Raw genomic sequence first — 19,291 nt, 5'->3', positions numbered from 1 at the left:
GGGGGGGGGGGGGGGGGCAGAATTCCTGGCCCCTGGCAGCTGTTCCACTTAAAAGTATGCTGACACCAGCCCCAGGTGTGTGATGGCCACTAACCTGGATAGCTTTAAAAGGGGGCTTGGATAGATTTATGGAGGAGAAGTCGATTTATGGCTACCAATCTTGATCCTCTTTGATCTGAGATTGCAAATGCCTTAACAGACCAGGTGATCGGGAGCAACAACCACAGAAGGCCATTGCTTTCACCTCCTGCATGTGAGCTCCCAAAGGCACCTAGTGGGCCACTGCGAGTAGCAAAGTGCTGGACTAGATGGACTCTGGTCTGATCCAGCTGGCTTGTTCTTATATTCTTATGTTCTTATATATTACAACCAATCATGCACACACTTGATTCTCTGCAAAACCCAGACTCTCCCTCCATGCAAATCCTGCCTGTGATAATGAAGGGCATTTTGCTAATATGGATATAAATAACACTGCAAAAGGATTGCTGTTCTTAGTAACTACCTGTCCGCCTCCCCACAAATTTTCCTGGTTAAGTCATTCCACAGAATATATTTCAGCACCTTTATTCTACGGCATTATTAGTGTTCTTAAATTGCAGTGCGGATCCTGATGTCGTGTGAGATCAGAGACTAATTTGGAAGAGAGAAACATTGGAATGTTTTGATGTCTTTGCCCCATTCCATCAGCTGCTGATGGCCATCATCTAAAAACCACCCGAGAAACACCAAGTTGCAGAAGTGCTTAAAAAGGCCGGCAGCTGGTGTTTTTTTCCTCTCAGGCCAAAGGGTATATATCAGGAGGAAGGGAAATGGAAGAGAAACCTGTTGGGTGCATGGAGATTGTCTTCCAATCCGGTTAACGCAGAATCAGGAGGTGGAGCTCGTAAACTAATTGCAGTAATTAGAGTTAAATTAAATGGCCGTTTTATTTGACTTCTCCGAACTTGATGTTGGAAGTGAAATGTCTGGTGCGCAGAGGAACTGAGAAGAAGGCCCAGCAGGGGCAGGCAGGTCAAAGCCTGAAGTTAAGAGACCTTTCCACCCTTTTATGGCACCTCTTGTCTTCTTTTAGACTGTTGCTCTTAAGTCTAATTTCCTCCTCCTCCTTCTTAGAAGTTCAATCCTCCCTCCTTCGCTTGTTAGCAAGGTATCTGCAGGCTATCCCTGTCTGTCAGCTTCCCTATCTGAAATACAGTTCCTCTCTGAAATGTAGTTCCCCAATAAACATTTACCTTTATCTTTTAATCCGTGAGTCTGCTGCTTCTCTGTAGTGGTTAAGAGCAGATGCACTTTAATCTGGAGAACCGGGTTTGATTCCCTGCTCTGCCACTTGAGATGTGGAGGCTTATCTGGTGAACCAGATTAGCCTGTGCATTCCAACACATGCCAGCTGGATAACCTTGGGCTAGTCACAGTTCTTCAGAGCTCTCTCAGCTCCACCCACCTCACAGGGTGTTTGTTGTGGGGCAGGGCGGGGCGGGGGCGGGGGCGGGGGCGGGGGGGGGAGGAGATTGTAAACCCCTTTGAGTCTCCTTGCAGCCTGCATATGAGCCCCTGCGTAATTGCCTGGAGAGATCCCCAAAGGATGCCCCTCCCAGATTGCTGGGTAGGACTGAGTTATGGATAATCAGCAGTATTAAAACTGAGCGAACCTAGCTTTTGTTCAAGGGGTGAAAAAGGAAATCCGTATGCAAATAACAGTGCTTGCCGGGAGGCTCTGTGATTACATGCTTCTGGGAATTGTGAGTGGTTTTAATCTGCCTCTAGGCGTAGTAATGTAAATAAAGTGAAATGAACGAAATGGGAACTGTCTAGTGTTCTAAACTTCATAGAAGCCTGCACAGATGCTGTGTTGGGCCCGGTGCTTCTTATATTGACTGCTGCATTCCCTACCAGGTTTTTTTTCACATTTCAGCCTTCTGTTCAAAGCCATAAGGGCCAAACTCTTGTTAAACAACTAAGGAAAGCTGAGTCCCCAAGAATTGTCCAAACAGGGCAGAATTATCTGATTGAAGATGCATGGAACATATCTCTCTCTCTCTCTCTCTCTCTCTCTCTCTCTCTCTCTATCTATCTATCTATCTATCTATCTATCCAGATACAGATACAGATACAGATACAGATACAGATACAGATACAGATACAGATACAGATATAGATATAGATATAGATATAGATATAGATATATATCCCTGACAGTGTAAAGTGCCACTGGGTTGAAGCTGACTTATGGTGACCCTGTAGGGTTTTCAAGGCAAGACCTGTTCAGAGGTGGTTTGCCAGTCCTTTCTCTGTGTAGCAACCCTGGAGTTCCTTGGTGGTCTGCCATCCAAGTACAACCTGGCTTAGTTTCTGAGATCTGATTAGGTTAGCCTTGTTTGGGCCGGATCTGGATTATCTGTGACAAGAGACCATAGAGGTGTTTTGCCAGTGCCTGGCTCTGGCCTTTCTTGGTGGTCTTTCATCCCACTATTAATGGAAGCAAACCCTGCTTAGTTTCTGAGATCTGATGAAATGGTCTAGTCTGGCCCATCCAGGTCAGATACGCAGCCCAATGTAGACCCAATTTAGACCATAGTATGGAAACCAGAAAGGCAAAATGGGCTTGAAACTCCTATCTCCCAAGCACCATGTTGCTCGAGTGTTGTGGGTTTTCCGGGTTGTATGGCCGTGTTCCAGTAGCATTTTTCCTGACGTTTCACGTGCATCCTTGGCTAGCATCTTCAGATGATCCTCTGAAGATACCAGCCACAGATGCAGGCAAAACATCAGGAGAAAATGCTACTGGAACACGGCCACACAACCCGGAAAACCCACAACACTCTAGTGATTCCAGCTGTGAAAGCCTTCAACAATACACCATGTCGCTCCTTTGTGCTGAACTACCCGCCGTTGAAGATGAGCGTAGAGAAACTGCACAGGAGGATGTAAGAGGGACCCACAGCCTTTTAAGCTTATTTCTCCCCCCTTCCTTTTGCTTTAGCTCTCACATGCCCCGAGAACAGTCACTTTGAGGAGTGCATGACCTGCACGGAGGCCTGCGAAAGCCTGGGAGCGGGGCCCGTGTGCCTGGACAGCTGCGTGGAGGGTTGCCAGTGCGACGAGGGCTTTGCCCTCCAAGGCACTCAGTGCATTCCCCGGAGCGAATGCGGCTGCATCTTCGAGGGCCACCAGCTGTCGACCAATCAGTCCTTCTGGATGGACATCGACTGCCAGTACTTCTGCTACTGCAATGGCTCCGACAACAGCGTGCACTGTGAGAACATTCCCTGCAAGGAGGACGAGTATTGCCTGGAAGAGAGCGGCCTCTTCTACTGTCAGGTCCGCACGGACGCCTCCTGCATCGTCTCTGGTTATGGCCATTACTTGACCTTCGACGGGTTTGCCTTCGATTTTCAGAGCAGCTGCCCCCTGATCCTTTGCACGACCGTCTCTCGCCATAGGTCAGAGAGAGTGGAGCCAATCCCTGATTTTACCGTCACCGCCAAGAACGAGGACCGGGACCCCTCACTGGCCTTGTGGGTGAAACAGGTGGAGGTGGAAGTCCTCAGTTACAACATTGTCATCCACCGGGCCTACAAATACACCGTCCTGGTAAGTCAGCCGCTGTGGGGGCCACTTTGTACCTGCAGTAGTGGTGGGAAGTGTCGTCAAGTGTCATTGCAGCCTGCTTATGGTGACCCCGTAAGGGTTTCAAGGCGGAGAGATGTTCAGACGTTGTTTGTCATTGCCTGCTTCTGTGTCGTATCACTGGACTACCTCGGTGGCCTCCCATCTACGTACTAGTGAGGGCCAACCGTGGTTTCCTGTAGCCTTCTAGAGCCTCCCATAGCCTGGTCTCCCTGGCCTCTGTTTTGCTAGACAGTGAGTTTCACGTTGGTTACTCTACTGGGCCGTTGTCAGGGGGATGCCATCTAGGTGATTGAGATACACTCCTGGAATCATGTAACTGCTTAAAATAATGTTGGTCTAGTGCACAGCGAAAGGACTAGGTGCCAACTCACCCTTGCTAGAAAGTTCAGGAGGTAACTGCTTGCAGTATAAGAAAATAAAAACACTCAGACAGTAGATTTCATTCCAACAGGAATACTTTATCTTTTGTTTCTCAAAGGAACCAAATAACAATGTTTTTACTCATCTAATAACTATCCACTCTCTACTCTAACAACAATCTGAGCCCGAACCTGAAGGCGAAGATACTGAATTGGGTTTGCAGTCTTCTTATATAGTTTTGTCCAGCCAATCATTAGCTAGAGCAGGGGTCGGGAACGTGCGGCTCTCGAGCCGCATGTGGCTCTTTTGTTCTTGTTCTATGGCTCCTTGGGACCCTAGCGGCTAGCGGCTCAACACGAGGGGGCCAGGGAGAGAGGCGGCCACACGTCCCCAGGGTGGCCAACGCCGAGCCCCACAACTGGCTCCTGGGGCAGTGCCCGGTTGTGCAGAAGGAAGGGAGGGGGAAGACACCGCTCCCTCAGCATGCCGCCGAGGGGGCGGGCAGAAAAAGAGAGGTTCCTGGCGGGTCTGCTCCACACTCCGGAGCTCTAGCCGAGGGGAGGCGAGGCAGCAAAGGTAGGGGTGGGCAGGCTGGCAGGCTGGCAGGCGGAGACGCCTCCACCCAGCCTGGTCCTTCACATGGCAAAGTGCTGCTGCTGCTGCCGCCACCGCCGCTTCTGGGGTACCTCCCTCTCCTCCACCACCAGCCCACCGCTCAGCTACCTGGCGGTACTCCAGATCGAAGAGGGGAGGGGGCCAGAGCAGGGAGGAGAAGCCAGCCGAGCAGGCAACCTCCAGCCCCTGTGCACGCGCGCCCGGCGGGAAGGGAAAGAGGCCGGCCGGCACCCGCCGTTTCCTCCGCAGGTCCCCCTCCCCCCCGCGGAAGCCCCACTGGCCGCAGCAGGAGGCGCAGGCAGCCCCTATCCCTGCTCAGCCCTTCCCGCCGACATCCCAGCAAGGACGGACGAGTGCGCCTCAGGATCACTTGCAGGGCTCCAAGCAATGTGGGTTGAGGAGAGAGAAAGGAGGTGCCGCATCTGAGAGACAGCCCGAGGCAATGCTTGCAGCCCTGCGGGTGCCTCGAGAAGAAGTGTGGAAGAAGTGTGGAGCTATGGGGGGGGGGCCTTTCGACCAAGCTCCATGGCGTCTGCCCTTGTTGGGCTCCGCGGGGCTCTTGGACGCGCTCCAAAGCCCCAACGTGCAGCAAGCTGCACTACAGTTCCCCCACCTGTGGCAGCACTGCTCAGCATCCTGACAGCCCAAGCCATGTCTCTCCCCTCGCAAGGGGCCTCGCCACTGATGCGTCCTCGGAGCCCAGTCGCTTGTCCCCACCCACTCCCTTGCGGCTCCAAGTGTTTTCTTATCCGTGGAAAATGGGTCCAAATGGCTCTTTGGATCTTAAAGGTTCCCGACCCCTGAGCTAGATGATCTCATCCTCCTGGCCAGTGACCTTTTCATTTCTGCTGACTGTTACATGACAATCATTACAGACCCAGACAGAGAGGCTCTGACCTTTACAATTCTGCTGACTGTTACATTCCACTCATTCTAGACCAGCATATGACCACCTTGCAATTTTCAATATCCTGACAAATAACACATTGCTGCTGCTATAAAGATATATGTAACCAGCCTGGTATATGTATCAATTGCCATCTGCGCATTCTTTCCTTGATTTTACTTTATGGCTTCACACGTTTGTAGACAACTAGGCTTCCCCTGGTTCTCCTGTCCCATAAGAATTATGTTACATCCGTTATCTCGTGGGGCAGGAAGCCAGGTGGCTTTCTCTTGCTATCTGCTGCCGACCTTGGGGCACCTCGGTTCCAAAAGCTGTTTTTCACAAATTCTTGGGAAAATAGGTTGTGTGTGTTCTGTTGGGATAAAGGGGACTGCGAATGCCAACTTCGTCAGAACTGGCTTTACCAGTGTGGTGCTTCAATACCTATTCAATAAACGCTACTAACCAATACTTCAGAGTCTGTTTATTGACTTAAAGATCCAAGACTAACAGCCATCTTTCAAGACTTGTAACTTCTTTCATAAACGTCTTTTCCTCCCTTTGCAGATTAACAACGAGCGCCTTTACCTGCCGTTGAAGTTGGGCCAAGGGAAAGTGAACATCTTTGCCTTCGGTTTCCACATCGTTGTGGAGACTGACTTTGGTCTGAAGGTGGTTTATGACTGGAAGACCTTCCTCTCGGTCACCGTTCCCCGGAGCCTCCAGAATGGCACGTACGGTCTTTGCGGACGATATAACGGCAACCCGAATGATGACCTCCAGACGGCCACCCGGATTTTGGCCTCCAGCATTTATGAGTTTGGCCTCAGCTGGGCCAAGCGAGATCCCTTCTGTCAGGTGGGCTGCAATGACAAGTGTCCAGCCTGTGGCAAGGTGGAAGGCTTCTGGAAGCCCCAGCAGCTATGCAGCCTGATCCCCAGCAAGAGCGGCGTCTTCTCCAGGTGCCACAGCAAAGTCAACCCCAGCTTCTTCTACAAGAACTGCTTGTTTGACACCTGCATCGATGGTGGAGCCGTGCAAACCGCCTGCAGCTGGCTGCAGAATTACGCCAGCACTTGCCAAACCCAGGGGATTGCCGTCACGGGTTGGAGGAATTTCACCTCTTGCTGTAAGCAGAGTGTTTTGTTTTTGAATCTGTAGGACACGCCTCCGGTGTCGTGGCCTGTGGCCTGCTGGCATCTTTCCTAGCGTCCACCAGGTGTTTTTAGAAAGTGGGGCTTTTGCCCAGCAGGGCTTGTGATTGGCCACTGGAGATTTGACTGGCTGTGCAGATCTTTTTAAGTTATTAGAATCATAGAGTCAGAAGAGACCACCAGGGCCATCCAGTCCAGCCCCCAGCCATACACTCAAAGCACTCCTGACAGATGGCCACCCAGCCTCTGTTTAAAAACCTCCAAAGCAGGAAACTTCACCGCCCTCTGAGGCAGCATATTCCACTGCTGAATAGCCCTTCATAATGTTTAGGTGGAATCTCTTTTCCTGTTCCTTGAACCCATTCCTCCTTGTCCCAGTCCAGTGTTGGCGAACCTATGGCATGGGTGCCAGAGGTGGCACTCGGAGCCCTCTCTGTGGGCACGCGCACACAGAGTTCGTCATTTGGGGGGCGGAAAATCACCCCCCCACACACACACACACACACATCTAGGCTGGCCTGGGCCACTGAGGACGATGGGCCTGGTGCCTGTGCTCCGGGTGACTGCTGCCCGAGGGGGGGGGGGTGCAGAGGAGGCAGAGATGCTGGAGACACAGAGCAGTGCGTGCGGGACTTGCTGGAGGCTAGAGCAGGCTGGCCTCTGCTCAAGCAGGTGGGGCAGAGGAAGAGGGAGCCAACCAGTTTTTTCTAAACTAAAACCTCAGCACTTTGAGATAAATAAGTCAGTTTTGGGTTGCGATTTGGGCACTCGGTCTCAAAAAGGTTCGCCATCACTGTCCCAGTCTCTGGAGCAGCAGAAAACAAGCTTGCTCCCTCTTCAACGTGACATCCGTTCAAATATTTAAACATGGCTACCATATCACCCTTTCCTTTCCTTTATTTATATCCCACCCTACCCAAGCCAAAGGCCGGGCTCAGGACAGCTTACACACAGTCAATATACAGTACATAAAATCAACATTAATAAAACTCAAAATCTATTTCAATGGATAATTAGAAACTTATAAGAACTTACAAGAAACTTTGGTCCATACTGGCAGGGGCTGATGGGAATTGTAGTCCACAAACATCTGGAGGGCCAGAGTCGGACTCTGGAATAAAAGAAAATGGCCCATTCTCAGACAGTAGTATTGAAGCGTGATACCTTGATGACCTGCTATGAACCACCAAGTTTAACGTCATTCGCTGTTCAGAGAGACACCTACCTGTTGTGGTTGCTCAGCATCTTTTCTGAGCTCTCTCTCCAGCAGCCTCTTGGACCTTCTTTGTGTCTGTCCTGGCTGACATCTTTCCTCGACTGCACTTTGAATGGAAATGATGCTGTTTATCCTTTTCGGTGAAACCCTCAACGGGTCCTGAGAAGAGCTCTGCTGGTTTTGGAATTGGGGGAATTGTGGCGTGCGGCTGAGCTTTTGAGGAAGGAGGTTCTGACAAGCGAAGGGATAGGAAGATAGATGGAGATGAGAGGCTCCGAGAATTCCCAGGGACAGGAAGAGGTGGAGAGGCTGAGATTAGGGCCCCTAATGGCAAAAGAGAAAGTAGTGGATAAAAATGACACAGATAAGAGGAGACAGGGAAAAAGAATAGCTCAACAAATACCTCGACATGAAAGAGATGTGTACCGGAGTCACGGAAGATTATCTCTCCTGTCACCGGTTTCATAAAGGAAACGGAGCAGCAAGGGGATGAATTATTGGTTGCTTACGAAATCTGACAGATATTTAAGCACCCGGCGCAAAAGCTCCTTCTGCCTTTGGCATTTCCTTCGATTCATGGTTATGAGCTTGTTGCAGCGGTGCCTGTCCAGATGCCCTTGGCTGGAAAGTTCGAGGCCATCACTCGGGGTTCCTGCCACGGCACGTGGATCCAGTTTGGCCTCTGAGTTATTAACTGTTGGCCTGTTGAAGTGGAGGGTTTGCACTGCAGATGCTTGAAAGCTACTGCCAGCTCGGAGTGGATGGACTTGGGTCTTCTCTGTGCATATCCACATCCTTCTAGTGCAGGGGTAGGGAACCTGCGGCTCTCCAGATGTTCAGGAACTACCATTCCCATCAGCCCCTACCAGCATGGCCAATTGGCCATGCTGACAGAGGCTGATGGGAATGGTAGTTCCTGAACATCTGGAGAGCCGCAGGTTCCCTACCCCTGTTCTAGTGCATATCCACATCCTTCTGAACCGGGACGGGGGGGAGCACACTGCCTTCTGGGGCTTGCCGTTTCCCGCCCCGTGACAGGGTGGGAAACGGCAAGCCCCAGAAGGCCGTGCTCCTGAGGTCACGCGCGGGGGAGGCTGCCACACTGCCTTGTGCCCCAGAAGGCAGTGCGGCAGCCTCCCAAAAATCGGGACAATTTCAATAACCCATGGGACGCGGGACAAATTGTTTGAAGGTGGGACTGTCCCACCAAAAGCGGGATGTCTGGTCAGCATGTTCTAGTGGGCCAGAGTTGTGAAGTACGTGTTTTAACCAGAAGTGCCCAACATGGCACCTGCTTACACTTTACCTGGCTTACACCACATATTTTCAGAAAGTGGGGTCAGGCTGCCATTGTGGTGTAGTGATTAAGAGTGGTGGACTCTAATTTGGTGAACTGGATTTGTTTCCCCGCTGTTCCACATGAATCCTAGTGGGTGACCTTGGGTCAGTCACAATTCTCTCCGAACTCTCTCAGCCCTGCCTACCTCACAAGGCATCTGTTGTGGGGAGACTCCTCCTCCTCCTCCTCCTTTTTCTGACCAGCTGCACAGATTAAACTAGCATTGCTTTGGTGACTGCTGCTGCCACCACATTGGTTTCATTGTCTCACTTGATTTTCCCAGTGTATGGGTTCAGTCGTCCTTCTTCTTCCCTGCAGTTAGACTTTCTCTGAGTATGTGTGTGGCTTCACTTCCTTTGGCAGCCATTTTGTGCTTCCACCCACCGCCTTGTGCCTGACTTTCAAATGTGTCCATGGACACAAAAAGGTAGGTGACCTCTGGTTTGAACAGTGCACGTGGTCGTAGCAAGAGATGCTGAGCTTGTTCATACCTGCGCAGGGAAAGTCAGTTTGCTACATCATCCTAGCTGGTTGACTCCGTCCTTTAAACCTTAGGAAGGGCTATCATGTTCCCCCTACGGAAGACCCCTTGGCAAGAGGGGTGGCTCACAACACTAGATTCTCCAGTCTCGTACCTTGTAGGCTTTTTCCAGAAAGTTGCAGGTTGAACCTCCTGTCTGAAAAGCAGCCATTCTTCATTTGTCAAATGCAAATTTTATTAGCTTATCCATATGAGGAAAAGATTATGCATTTGTTCTAGGGAGAGTAGGCTCTCTTGTCAATAGGATTACAATGTATTGTTCAATTACGCTCCTCGTAAAATGAAGATGCGAAGCCTCTCTGGCAGGCGGGCCGCCTGGCAAATCAATTGGAAAATCATTTTCATCACTAATAAGGTTTAAAAATTAAATTTGGGTCATTTTCTATCCACAAATTGATAGCTTAAATCAGCCTTGCTCCTGAATCTCAAGGACTTGATCGCAGTGCTTGGGAGCTGGCGGCGGCGTGAGGGTGAAGGATTTGCTCATTTTCCTTTTGAACGCCAGCACGATAGCGCGGCAGAGCGAAGATTTGCAAACATGCCTCTCGGAGATGGTCTGTGAGACAGACAAAGGAGTCTGAACGAGGTCTCGTTGTCCATGGACACACACGATGATTTGGATCCGTGTTTGTTGGTCCTGTGGGTTCTCTGGCATTTCTAACACTAAGGGAAGTAAGGACAGCAGGCCTCTACTGTCCCCACCTGGCTGCGTTGTGGCAGGAGTGACACAGCTGTGGCCAGAGACCCCCAAGAACCTAGAACCTTGTTTGCTTTAGAACCTTGTTTGCTCCTGTGCTTTAGAACCTTCTCTAGAACCTTGTTTGCTCCTGTGGGCATGTGCCAAAGTGGGCACCTGGCTGGTCAGGAAAGGTATCCACCATATCAAAAGAGAAGTGCAATAAAAGACACCAATATAAGCCACCTTAAACCTGTCAGCTACCAGCATTCAGTACTGAATAACCCGAAAGAAACCTTTGCTGGGTTCTGAAGGTGCCTACCAAATTCTCATTTTGCTCCTCATTAACCTAATGTGCATCACCGTCATGAAACCTGATTCCCGTGTATTAACAATCTAATTAAACCTAGAAGCAACTCGCATCTCAATAAATGTAACACAAACCTGTAAGATAACAGAAACGTCACAATATAATAGAAACTTATAATAGAAGCTTAACAATATAATAGAAGCTTTTATCTCATTTATCTGAAGATTTTTTTTCAAGTTATTCAGCTGGTAGCTGGTAGCCAATTGGTGCAAAGTGCTTTCTGTTTATGGGCCGGAAGTCTGGCAGAAGCAGGGCTGTGTGTCTGATCCAAGAATCCTATTAAGGACACTCAGTCCCAAGGCTAAGCCCCATCTCTCTTGTTCTAGCGGTCAGCTGTCCTCCCAACAGCCACTACGAGAGCTGCGTGAGCGTGTGCCAGCCCCGCTGCGCTGCCATCCGGCTGAAAAGCGACTGCAACCATTACTGCGTGGAAGGATGTCAGTGTGACCCGGGCTACGTCCTCAATGGCAAGAACTGCATTCTCCCGCACAACTGCGGCTGCTACTCCGATGGCAAATATTATGAGGTGAGGCATTGCTTTTAACACAGCAGTTCCTGTGGGGGGATTTTGGAATCCGAGTTGCCAGCAGTCGGCTTGGAAGAGGATTCCCTCCACAAGCACCAGTTTGGGTTCAGCTGTGCCATGGACTGAATTCAGGAGAAGCTGACGTTCGTTAGCAGTGGTATGCCAAATGCAAAGCAAGCAAGGGTTCAGTTCAGCTAATTTCCATGCCACAGCTGGGACTAGGGTTGGCAGCTCCAGGTTGGGAAATTCCAGGACATTGTGTAGTGGAGCTTGGGGAGGGTGGGGTTTGGGAAGACCAGGGTGAAATGCCACGGAGTCAACCTTCAAAACAGCCATTTCCTCCAGGGGAACGGATCACAGGCTGCCCAAGGTTTGCTGCGGGCAATTCCTGGCGCACGCCCTGGCTTCCCCACGACCCCGCGCTATGTGCGGGGTCGTCAAAAGGCGCCATTTCAAAAGGCACCAGGAATTCCGCGCGTCGAGGGGGCGGGAGAGAGGCAGCGTCGGGGCGGCTGCGTTCTCGCCGCCCCTGAAGTGGGGAAGGCAGCTGGACCCCGCGCTACTTGAGGAGAGTAGCGCGGGGCTTAAGGAAATAGGGGAAAGGGCCTCTGTCATCTGGAGAGCAGCTATTCTTGGAAATCCATCTCCAGGATGAAGTTAGTCCTGTGCAGAATTCATGTTATTGGGGGCATTTTTCTTTGTCCATTGTATCCTGGATATTTTTTTTAAAATAAAGTTTATTAGAATTAATAGTTGTATACATATAAATGTCACTTCATCAGCAGTACGTCCATCTACTTACATGCTCCGTCATACAAAACATCAATAACAAAGGGAAAAAATGAAACAATCACCCGACACTATACAATGACATTATCTATAACATAATTTAAAAAATCTTACTTCCCCATTTGGAAGTTTGGTATCCATTATTTGGTATTCAGAAAACTTCTCTTTCCAAAATTAATATGTTGTCATTTTACAATTTATAGTGGAAAATAATAACATATGGGTAGTTAATTAGTCTCATTTTAATACATTATATTTCAGTGGTTTCCACTCCTCTTCCCTCTTCTCTGTATCCTCTGCCTGTAATGATAATGAAATATAGTCCATGTCCATAAATATGTAAATTTTCTCTAACCAGTCTTCCAAGTTTGGTATTTCAGTGGATTTCCATTTTTTTGCTATAATCATTCTCGCTGCTGTATCCTGGATATTCTTGAGAGCAGGCTGCACAAGCCAAAATCCAAATCCGTATGGAGTGAGAATCCCAAATATTTCTGTTCAAATTCATGATTTTTGGCATCTCCTGATACTAATGCCTTTTTGAAAGTGACAATGAAACTCCTTTTGAAAGGCTATGTAAGTGTCCACCTCTTTCTTTAAAGCCACTTAAACCCCCTTGTCCATTTTTGAACAAGTTGTTGTTCCTAACCCTGACCCTAACCCTAGACAAAGGTTGGGAGATCATGTTATCTAGGAACAACATGTACAATTGTGGAAACCATATTGTTGATGTGTGTTAGAAGAATCATAGAATCACAGAGTTGGGAGAGACCACAAGGGGCACCAAGTCCAACACCTGCCATGTAGGAAGACACAATCAAAGCACTTCTGACAGGTGGCCATCCAGCATCTGTTGAAAAACCTCCAAAGAAGGAGACTCCTCCACCCTCCAAAGCAGCATATCCCACTGTCAGACAGACCTGACCTGTTAGGAAGTTCTTCCTAATGTTTACATGGACTCTCTTTTCTCATAGTTTGAATCCATTACTTCTTGCCCTAGTCTCTGGGACAGCAGAAAACAAGCTTACTCCCTCACCAACATGACATCCCTTCAAATATCCAAACATGGCTATCATGTCACCTCTTAACCTTCTCTTCACCAAACAAAACATACCCAGCTCCCTAAGTCTCTCCTTATGGATTCCAGACCTTTTACCATTTTGGTCACCCTCCATTAGTTTATGCAGATTTTAGGAGTTGCCTTTATTTTGTATTCAATAAAGGATTTTTAAAAACCCTTCTGCTATTAACTGGATGGTCCACAAAATCCAGGCCTGAAAAGTATGAAGGGGCATAAAACTGAACAAAGTGATGTGAATTCTTATCTTAACAGCTGTGCAAATAAGAGTTGCTTAACATGGGAGGGGGAAAAGATACAACGTAGCCAGGTTGACAGTCTTCCTGATCCTTTGAGCTGCTTTGGGAAGAAGTAAGAGTGTTTCTGAGTGAATGCTGTTTCAGTTGTTCCCAGTTAATGTGTTTGAGATATAGGAAGCGTCGCCTCCAAATGAACCATCCATAGGAAGTGTCGCCTTCTTCATGTATATTCCACCAAGCAGCAGCATCAAGGCCTGTAGAATCTGAGAGCGTAAAGTACAAATTATGGTGTATTTTTCCATAAGCCACCTGTAAGATTGGATCGTAAATGGTTTCCAAGTAAGAAAAGAAACAGTATGAAGATGGAAGGCTCTCTGTTGGCTGTTTGTTGCCTCCCCTGTTGTCATAATGGTTTGATTTTGGAGGCTGTAAACACAATGCCACGGAGAACCCACTGGTGTTTCTTCAAAAGGGCGAAGGTATTTTGCAGATAATTTGTCGATTGCATGGGGCAGCCTCTGTCCCTTCTCCTTTGCTAGATGGCATCGCAATCATTTTTCGGCTTTCTTCACCATTATCTCCATGCACGATCCCAAAATAACGAACAACGGCAATGCATTTAGCACTATAGTTCTGTGCATTACGTATCGTTAATCAGTTTAATTCTCACCATGCAATGACAAATTCTCAGTAATAAGGATGTGCTTTCAGCCTTGCTTTTGGGGAGAAAATACGGCAAAATTAAATTTTCGTTTTATGGCATCAATTTGCATACACCCAGACGGAGATTCTTCCCTGTTACTTACACCAGAGCCACTGTGGGATTCGGGGCATTTACTCTCAGCATATATCAATGAAAGATATAAATCCAGGAGAAGAAAGAGCTGAGTGTTTGGATTCAGAGTTAAAACAATTAATGGGAGAAATAGGACAGTAATCAAGGAAAGAGACAAGAATGGGGCTTTAGGAAGAGCTCTTTGGTTTTATTTTCAGGGAACGCTACACAAATGTCTTAAATTCCGATGAAACCCTGGGAATGATTTGTTACCAAATTGTTGTGTTGTCAGAAAGTGGCTTTTACCCTGTTGACAGTTTTTGAAATGCAAACCTTTTTGAAAGCGACTGTTGTGCCTGTCCGGACTCCAAGATGGCTGCTGCGAGGAATGGTTTGTTTACCAGCTTCATCTCTCCACTTGCCTGCAGTTGGTTTTCCCCGTCCTTTAAAAAAATGAGGCGCCAGAGCCTCTTATCAGCAGAGGTGCTGGCTCATGCGCTCGATTATCCTATTAATCTGATAGCAAAAGGGTGGAATGTAATTTGTGCTCTCCTGCAAAGGTGCACATCAGTGGTCAACAGGATATTTGTAACCCGCTCCTTTTGAAGAAAGAAAGGGGGAGGTTGCTGTGGAAACTGTAACTTTGCATTTCCTCTTCTTTACAAGCTGTGAAAGTGTCAGAAAAATAGGATTGGCTTGGAGTTTGTCACACCCCTTTTGATCTGCCAGAAAGAAGCCCAATTAAAAAGAGGAAGCACTAGCTGCAAAATCTGATCCTTGCTGGGTTACACTAGTTTAGAGGCAGAAGAGATGAGGTCACCTTAGGCATTCATCCACATCTATTGAAAAGATTGTCTCTGATCTACGTCGTTTGCGGCTGTTCCTTTTCTTTTTATCTTCCTCTGTTACTTCAGTAATTGTGTTAAATTTGAAGGAGGTTCACACACACCTAATGATGAATAATAGTAACAATGATTCTTATTACATTTCCTCCTTCTGCAGAACTCAGGGGAGTATAGGTCTCCCATTCAAGTTTTAACGAGGTAGCTGTATCATTTGCCTTTCCACCATACCCAGGGGCCCACAGAAGGCGCTGTGGGGTTCACCACCTGGGAAAGTCACTTGACTTGCGTTTTTCTTTCTCGCTTCTCCTCTGTAGCCCAAGCAGCTCTTCTGGAGCAGCGATTGTACCCGCCGTTGCCGCTGCTTCCGCCGCAACCTCATCCAATGTGACCCCCGGCAGTGCAAATCGGACGAGGAGTGTGCCCTCCGGAACGGAGTCCGGGGCTGCTTCACCACTAAGACGTCCTACTGCATTGCAGCGGGTGGAGGAGTCTTCCGCACGTTCGATGGTGCTTTTCTCCACTTCCCGGCTAACTGCGCCTTCGTCCTCTCCACCATCTGCCAGAAACTCCCTGACGTCTCCTTTCAGCTCATTATCAACTTTGATAAGTGGTCTTCCCCCAACTTGACTATCATCTCACCTGTTTACTTCTACATTAACGAGGAGCAAATTCTTATTAGTGATCGTAACACTGTCAAGGTATAGTATTCACTTCTTGCTGTGCCTTAAGGAGACCTTAAAGATAATCTGAGGGTGAATGGTAGTTTTCACCATGATTTGCCTACATTCCAAGATGCTGATAGGAATCTGTTAGGGTAATCTAGCAACTTATCTTAACAGTTTAGTAGAACTGAATTTTTAGCTTCTGGAATTAAAAGTGTAATTTCTCTATAGGATGAGGCTGAGACATGGGGATAAGAATGCCTTTGAAATGTTCGAGTAAATTAAACGTTATATCTCTAGTTGGGAGTTTGGAGCTGGAAAAAGGAAACACTTCTTCACACAATGTGTGATTGGTGTTTGGAATATGCTGCCACAGGAGGTGGTGATGGCCACTAACCTGGATAGCTTTAAAAAGGGCTTGGACAGATTTATGGAGGAGAAGTCGATCTATGGCTACCAATCTTGATCCTCCTTGATCTGAGATTGCAAATGCCTTAGCAGACCAGGTGCTTGGGAGCAACAGCCGCAGAAGGCCATTGCTTTCACATCCTGCATGTGAGCTCCCAAAGGCACCTGGTGGGCCACTGTGAGTAGCAGAGTGCTGGACTAGATGGACTCTGGTCTGATCCAGCAGGCTAGTTCTTATGTTCTTATGTTCTTAAAAAAACTCTGAATTCAAAATGTTGGTAGAAAACCAAATCAGCAAGTTTGAGGTATTGGTTGTGGAAGCGGCTTCAGCTGCTGAGATCCAACATGGGACTTCATTTTTCAGAATGAAGACTTCCACATTTCCCTTCCTTCTCAGTTCTATTTATCTCCACAACTAGGTGAACGGAACACAGGTGACTGTCCCCTTTGTGACTGGCTTGTCAACCAAAATATACAGCATGGAGGGTTTCCTGGTAATTGATACCAGCCCCGATATCCAGATCCACTACAATGGCTTAAACGTCATCAAAATCAGCATTGGCGAGAGGCTGCAAAATAAAGTTTGTGGCCTGTGTGGGAATTTCAACGGGGACCGCACAGATGACTACGTCACCCTGCGGGGGAAACCGGTGGTGAGCAGCGTGTTCTTGGCACAAAGCTGGAAGACCAATGGCATGCAGAAGAGGTGAGCTGAGTGCGAGCAGCCATGCGCAGGAAAGGGACTCTGGGTCACTCACAGGACATTTCTGATCAATGAGTCTGTAATGGGTTATGCACTATCCTCTGGGTAAAGGGAAGGACCAAGTATCATCTCTGGTCTCTTACAAAATCTCTTCAGTGATTTGGAGATAGCAAGTTCCCAATCACTGCAAAAAGAAAAGGGAGTTAGTTTCTAGATTTGGGGCATTCAGGCTCTTGTGTTCTCCTTCACATTGAACGTACATTCGCATCGGGTTTGATTCTCAGTTGCACACATGTTTTCCCCCTCTTCGGAACTCACTGCACTCTCTGATCAGAGAATCCTTACACTCTCCAAAAGCTCTGGAGGTGTGACTTTCCTCTGCCTTTGCAGCAAATGTGAAGGAGATCAGCATGCATTTAACTTCAGGTGTTTTTATTTGCTTCTCACCTTTTCGCACCTACACTACAGCACCTGCTCCTCCTGCTCTTTGGGCCACATTACAAAAGGATCAGAAGAATTATCTTTTAAAAATTTTTTAACTGAAGGTCCATTAATGGGGGGATAGATCCAGTGAAACTGACAAGAAATTGACATGGTCTAGGACAGTGATGGTGAACCTTTTCGAGACCGAGTGCCCAAATTGCAACCCAAAACCCACTTATTTATCGCAAAGTGCCAACCTGGCAATTTAACCTGAATACTGAGGTTTTAGTTTAGAAAAAACGGTTAGCTCCGAGGCGTGCGTTACTCAGGAGTAAGCTTGGTGGTAGTCGGTGGCTTTGCTTTGAAGCAACCGTGCAACTCTTCCAATCTAGGAGGGTTACTCAGAAGCAAGGCCCATTGCCAGCAACTGAGCTTACTCCCAGGTAAAGGATCACACTTTATTTTGCATGAAAATCAGTGGGGTTTAACAGCGCTTAGCAGGGTTACCTACACTGCTTCCCCAAAACTAGGTCTTAGGTTTAATGCTAATAATCGAGCCCAGCGGCCGAGGCCAGCCTAGATGTGGGGGGGGGGCACTCTGCTTGCGAGTGCCCACAGAGAGGGCTCTGAGTGCCACATCTGGCACCCGTGCCATAGGTTTGCCACCACTGGTCTAGGAACCTAATGCTAGCTAGGCCAAAGATGGCAGAATAAAAGGTAGCAAGCAAATGGAGGTTGCACAGAAACAGTGAGAAAGTGGGCAAAGGGCAAAACAGAGGATCAACTCTGCTGGGAACATTTGGCAGAAGGAGAATCAAAAAGCCACAGGAAACCCCACTGCGAAGCAAACAGCAATGGGGTAAGAAGTGCATGCACAAATGGCCTTTTTCAGTTGCAGAGAAAAAAAAACCTCAAGATCATATCAAAATGCTCAGGGACCACAGAATGCTTGGTGGTGGAATGTGCCACTGTGTCACAGCCGGCTTGGTTTTCAAAGGCAAGAGAGTAGCAGGTGGTTTGCCCCCTGTGTAGCAACCTTGGATTTCCTTCATAGTTTCCCAGCCATACTAACGTGGAGCCCACCCTGCTTAGCTTCTGAGATCTAATGAGGTCAGGCTAGTCTGGGCCAACCAGGTCAGGGCACAGACTGCTCAGAAGCATGAATATCAATGGTTGCCTGATTCTGTTGGGCTGCTAGTTCATCTTGCCTTATGCTACCTGCCCCAGTGGCAACAGCAGCTCTCCAAGATCCTTCTGTAACTGGAGATGGTGAGGTTGGAACCTGAGATGTTCTGGATGCCAGTGAGATGCTGTCCTTTGGTATTTTCATGAACCAGAGGTGGCAGCTTCCACACACAGTTCTTATCTGTGCTTCCTGCCTCACTGTCTCTACCCTTTCTTTCTACCTCTTTGAGTGACCATTCTTAAAATCTCACTTCCAGCTGCAACGAGCTCCAGTATTCCCAGTACGCAGCTGCCTGCGACAACGTCAAGATTCAGGTCTTGCAGAGCGACCACTACTGCCTGAAGCTGACTGACATGAAGGGCTTCTTCCAGCCTTGCTACGGACTGCTGGACCCGTTGCCTTTTTATGAGTCCTGTTTCCTCGATGGCTGCTACAACCAGAAGAAGTACCAGCTTTGCGGCTCCCTTGCAGCCTATGGAGAGGCCTGCCGTTCCTTTGGGATCCTCAGCACCGAGTGGATTGAGAAGGAGAATTGCTGTAAGTGAACTAGGCTTAGTTCCATTGTCCTCCTGAGGGATTCTCAGACTTGCCATAAGGGGACTCCTTAAGTTGCAAGGACAATTTCATAAGCTTTCTCACCAAGAGCAATGGAGAGAAACAACACAACTCTTCTTTTGTGCATCACCAACTTTCAGCCAGTTAATTCACCACAAATTGTGCTGATTTTCAGCAAAATACAGGGTACACAACACAGGTAGCACATGATGGAACCATAATGTCTACCTGCCTCTACAGAAGTATTTCCCCCTCACTGGTGTGCTGTGGTGGTAACAGAGGGTGGTTGTGAGTCTTCTCTTGGCTGAG

General features: G+C 48.2%; 1 protein-coding gene across 1 annotated transcript in view; it reads left to right on the top strand.

The window, feature by feature from the left end:
• Positions 1-19,291, top strand: part of LOC125441807 (tubulin-specific chaperone cofactor E-like protein) — a 132,598-nt gene that overhangs the window by 95,101 nt on the left and 18,206 nt on the right. Inside the window, exons 18-23 of the mRNA XM_048512723.1 lie at positions 2,987-3,597; positions 6,065-6,626; positions 11,120-11,319; positions 15,360-15,743; positions 16,535-16,821; positions 18,684-18,964. Of these exons, the coding sequence (XP_048368680.1) occupies positions 2,987-3,597; positions 6,065-6,626; positions 11,120-11,319; positions 15,360-15,743; positions 16,535-16,821; positions 18,684-18,964 (2,325 nt within the window). The remainder of the gene's footprint in view (positions 1-2,986; positions 3,598-6,064; positions 6,627-11,119; positions 11,320-15,359; positions 15,744-16,534; positions 16,822-18,683; positions 18,965-19,291) is intronic.

This window comes from Sphaerodactylus townsendi, linkage group LG12 (assembly GCF_021028975.2).
Source record: "Sphaerodactylus townsendi isolate TG3544 linkage group LG12, MPM_Stown_v2.3, whole genome shotgun sequence".
In the NCBI taxonomy this organism is placed as follows: domain Eukaryota; kingdom Metazoa; phylum Chordata; class Lepidosauria; order Squamata; family Sphaerodactylidae; genus Sphaerodactylus; species Sphaerodactylus townsendi.
Note: the sequence above shows the minus strand (reverse complement) of the source record. Positions and strands in the feature narration are given on the sequence as shown.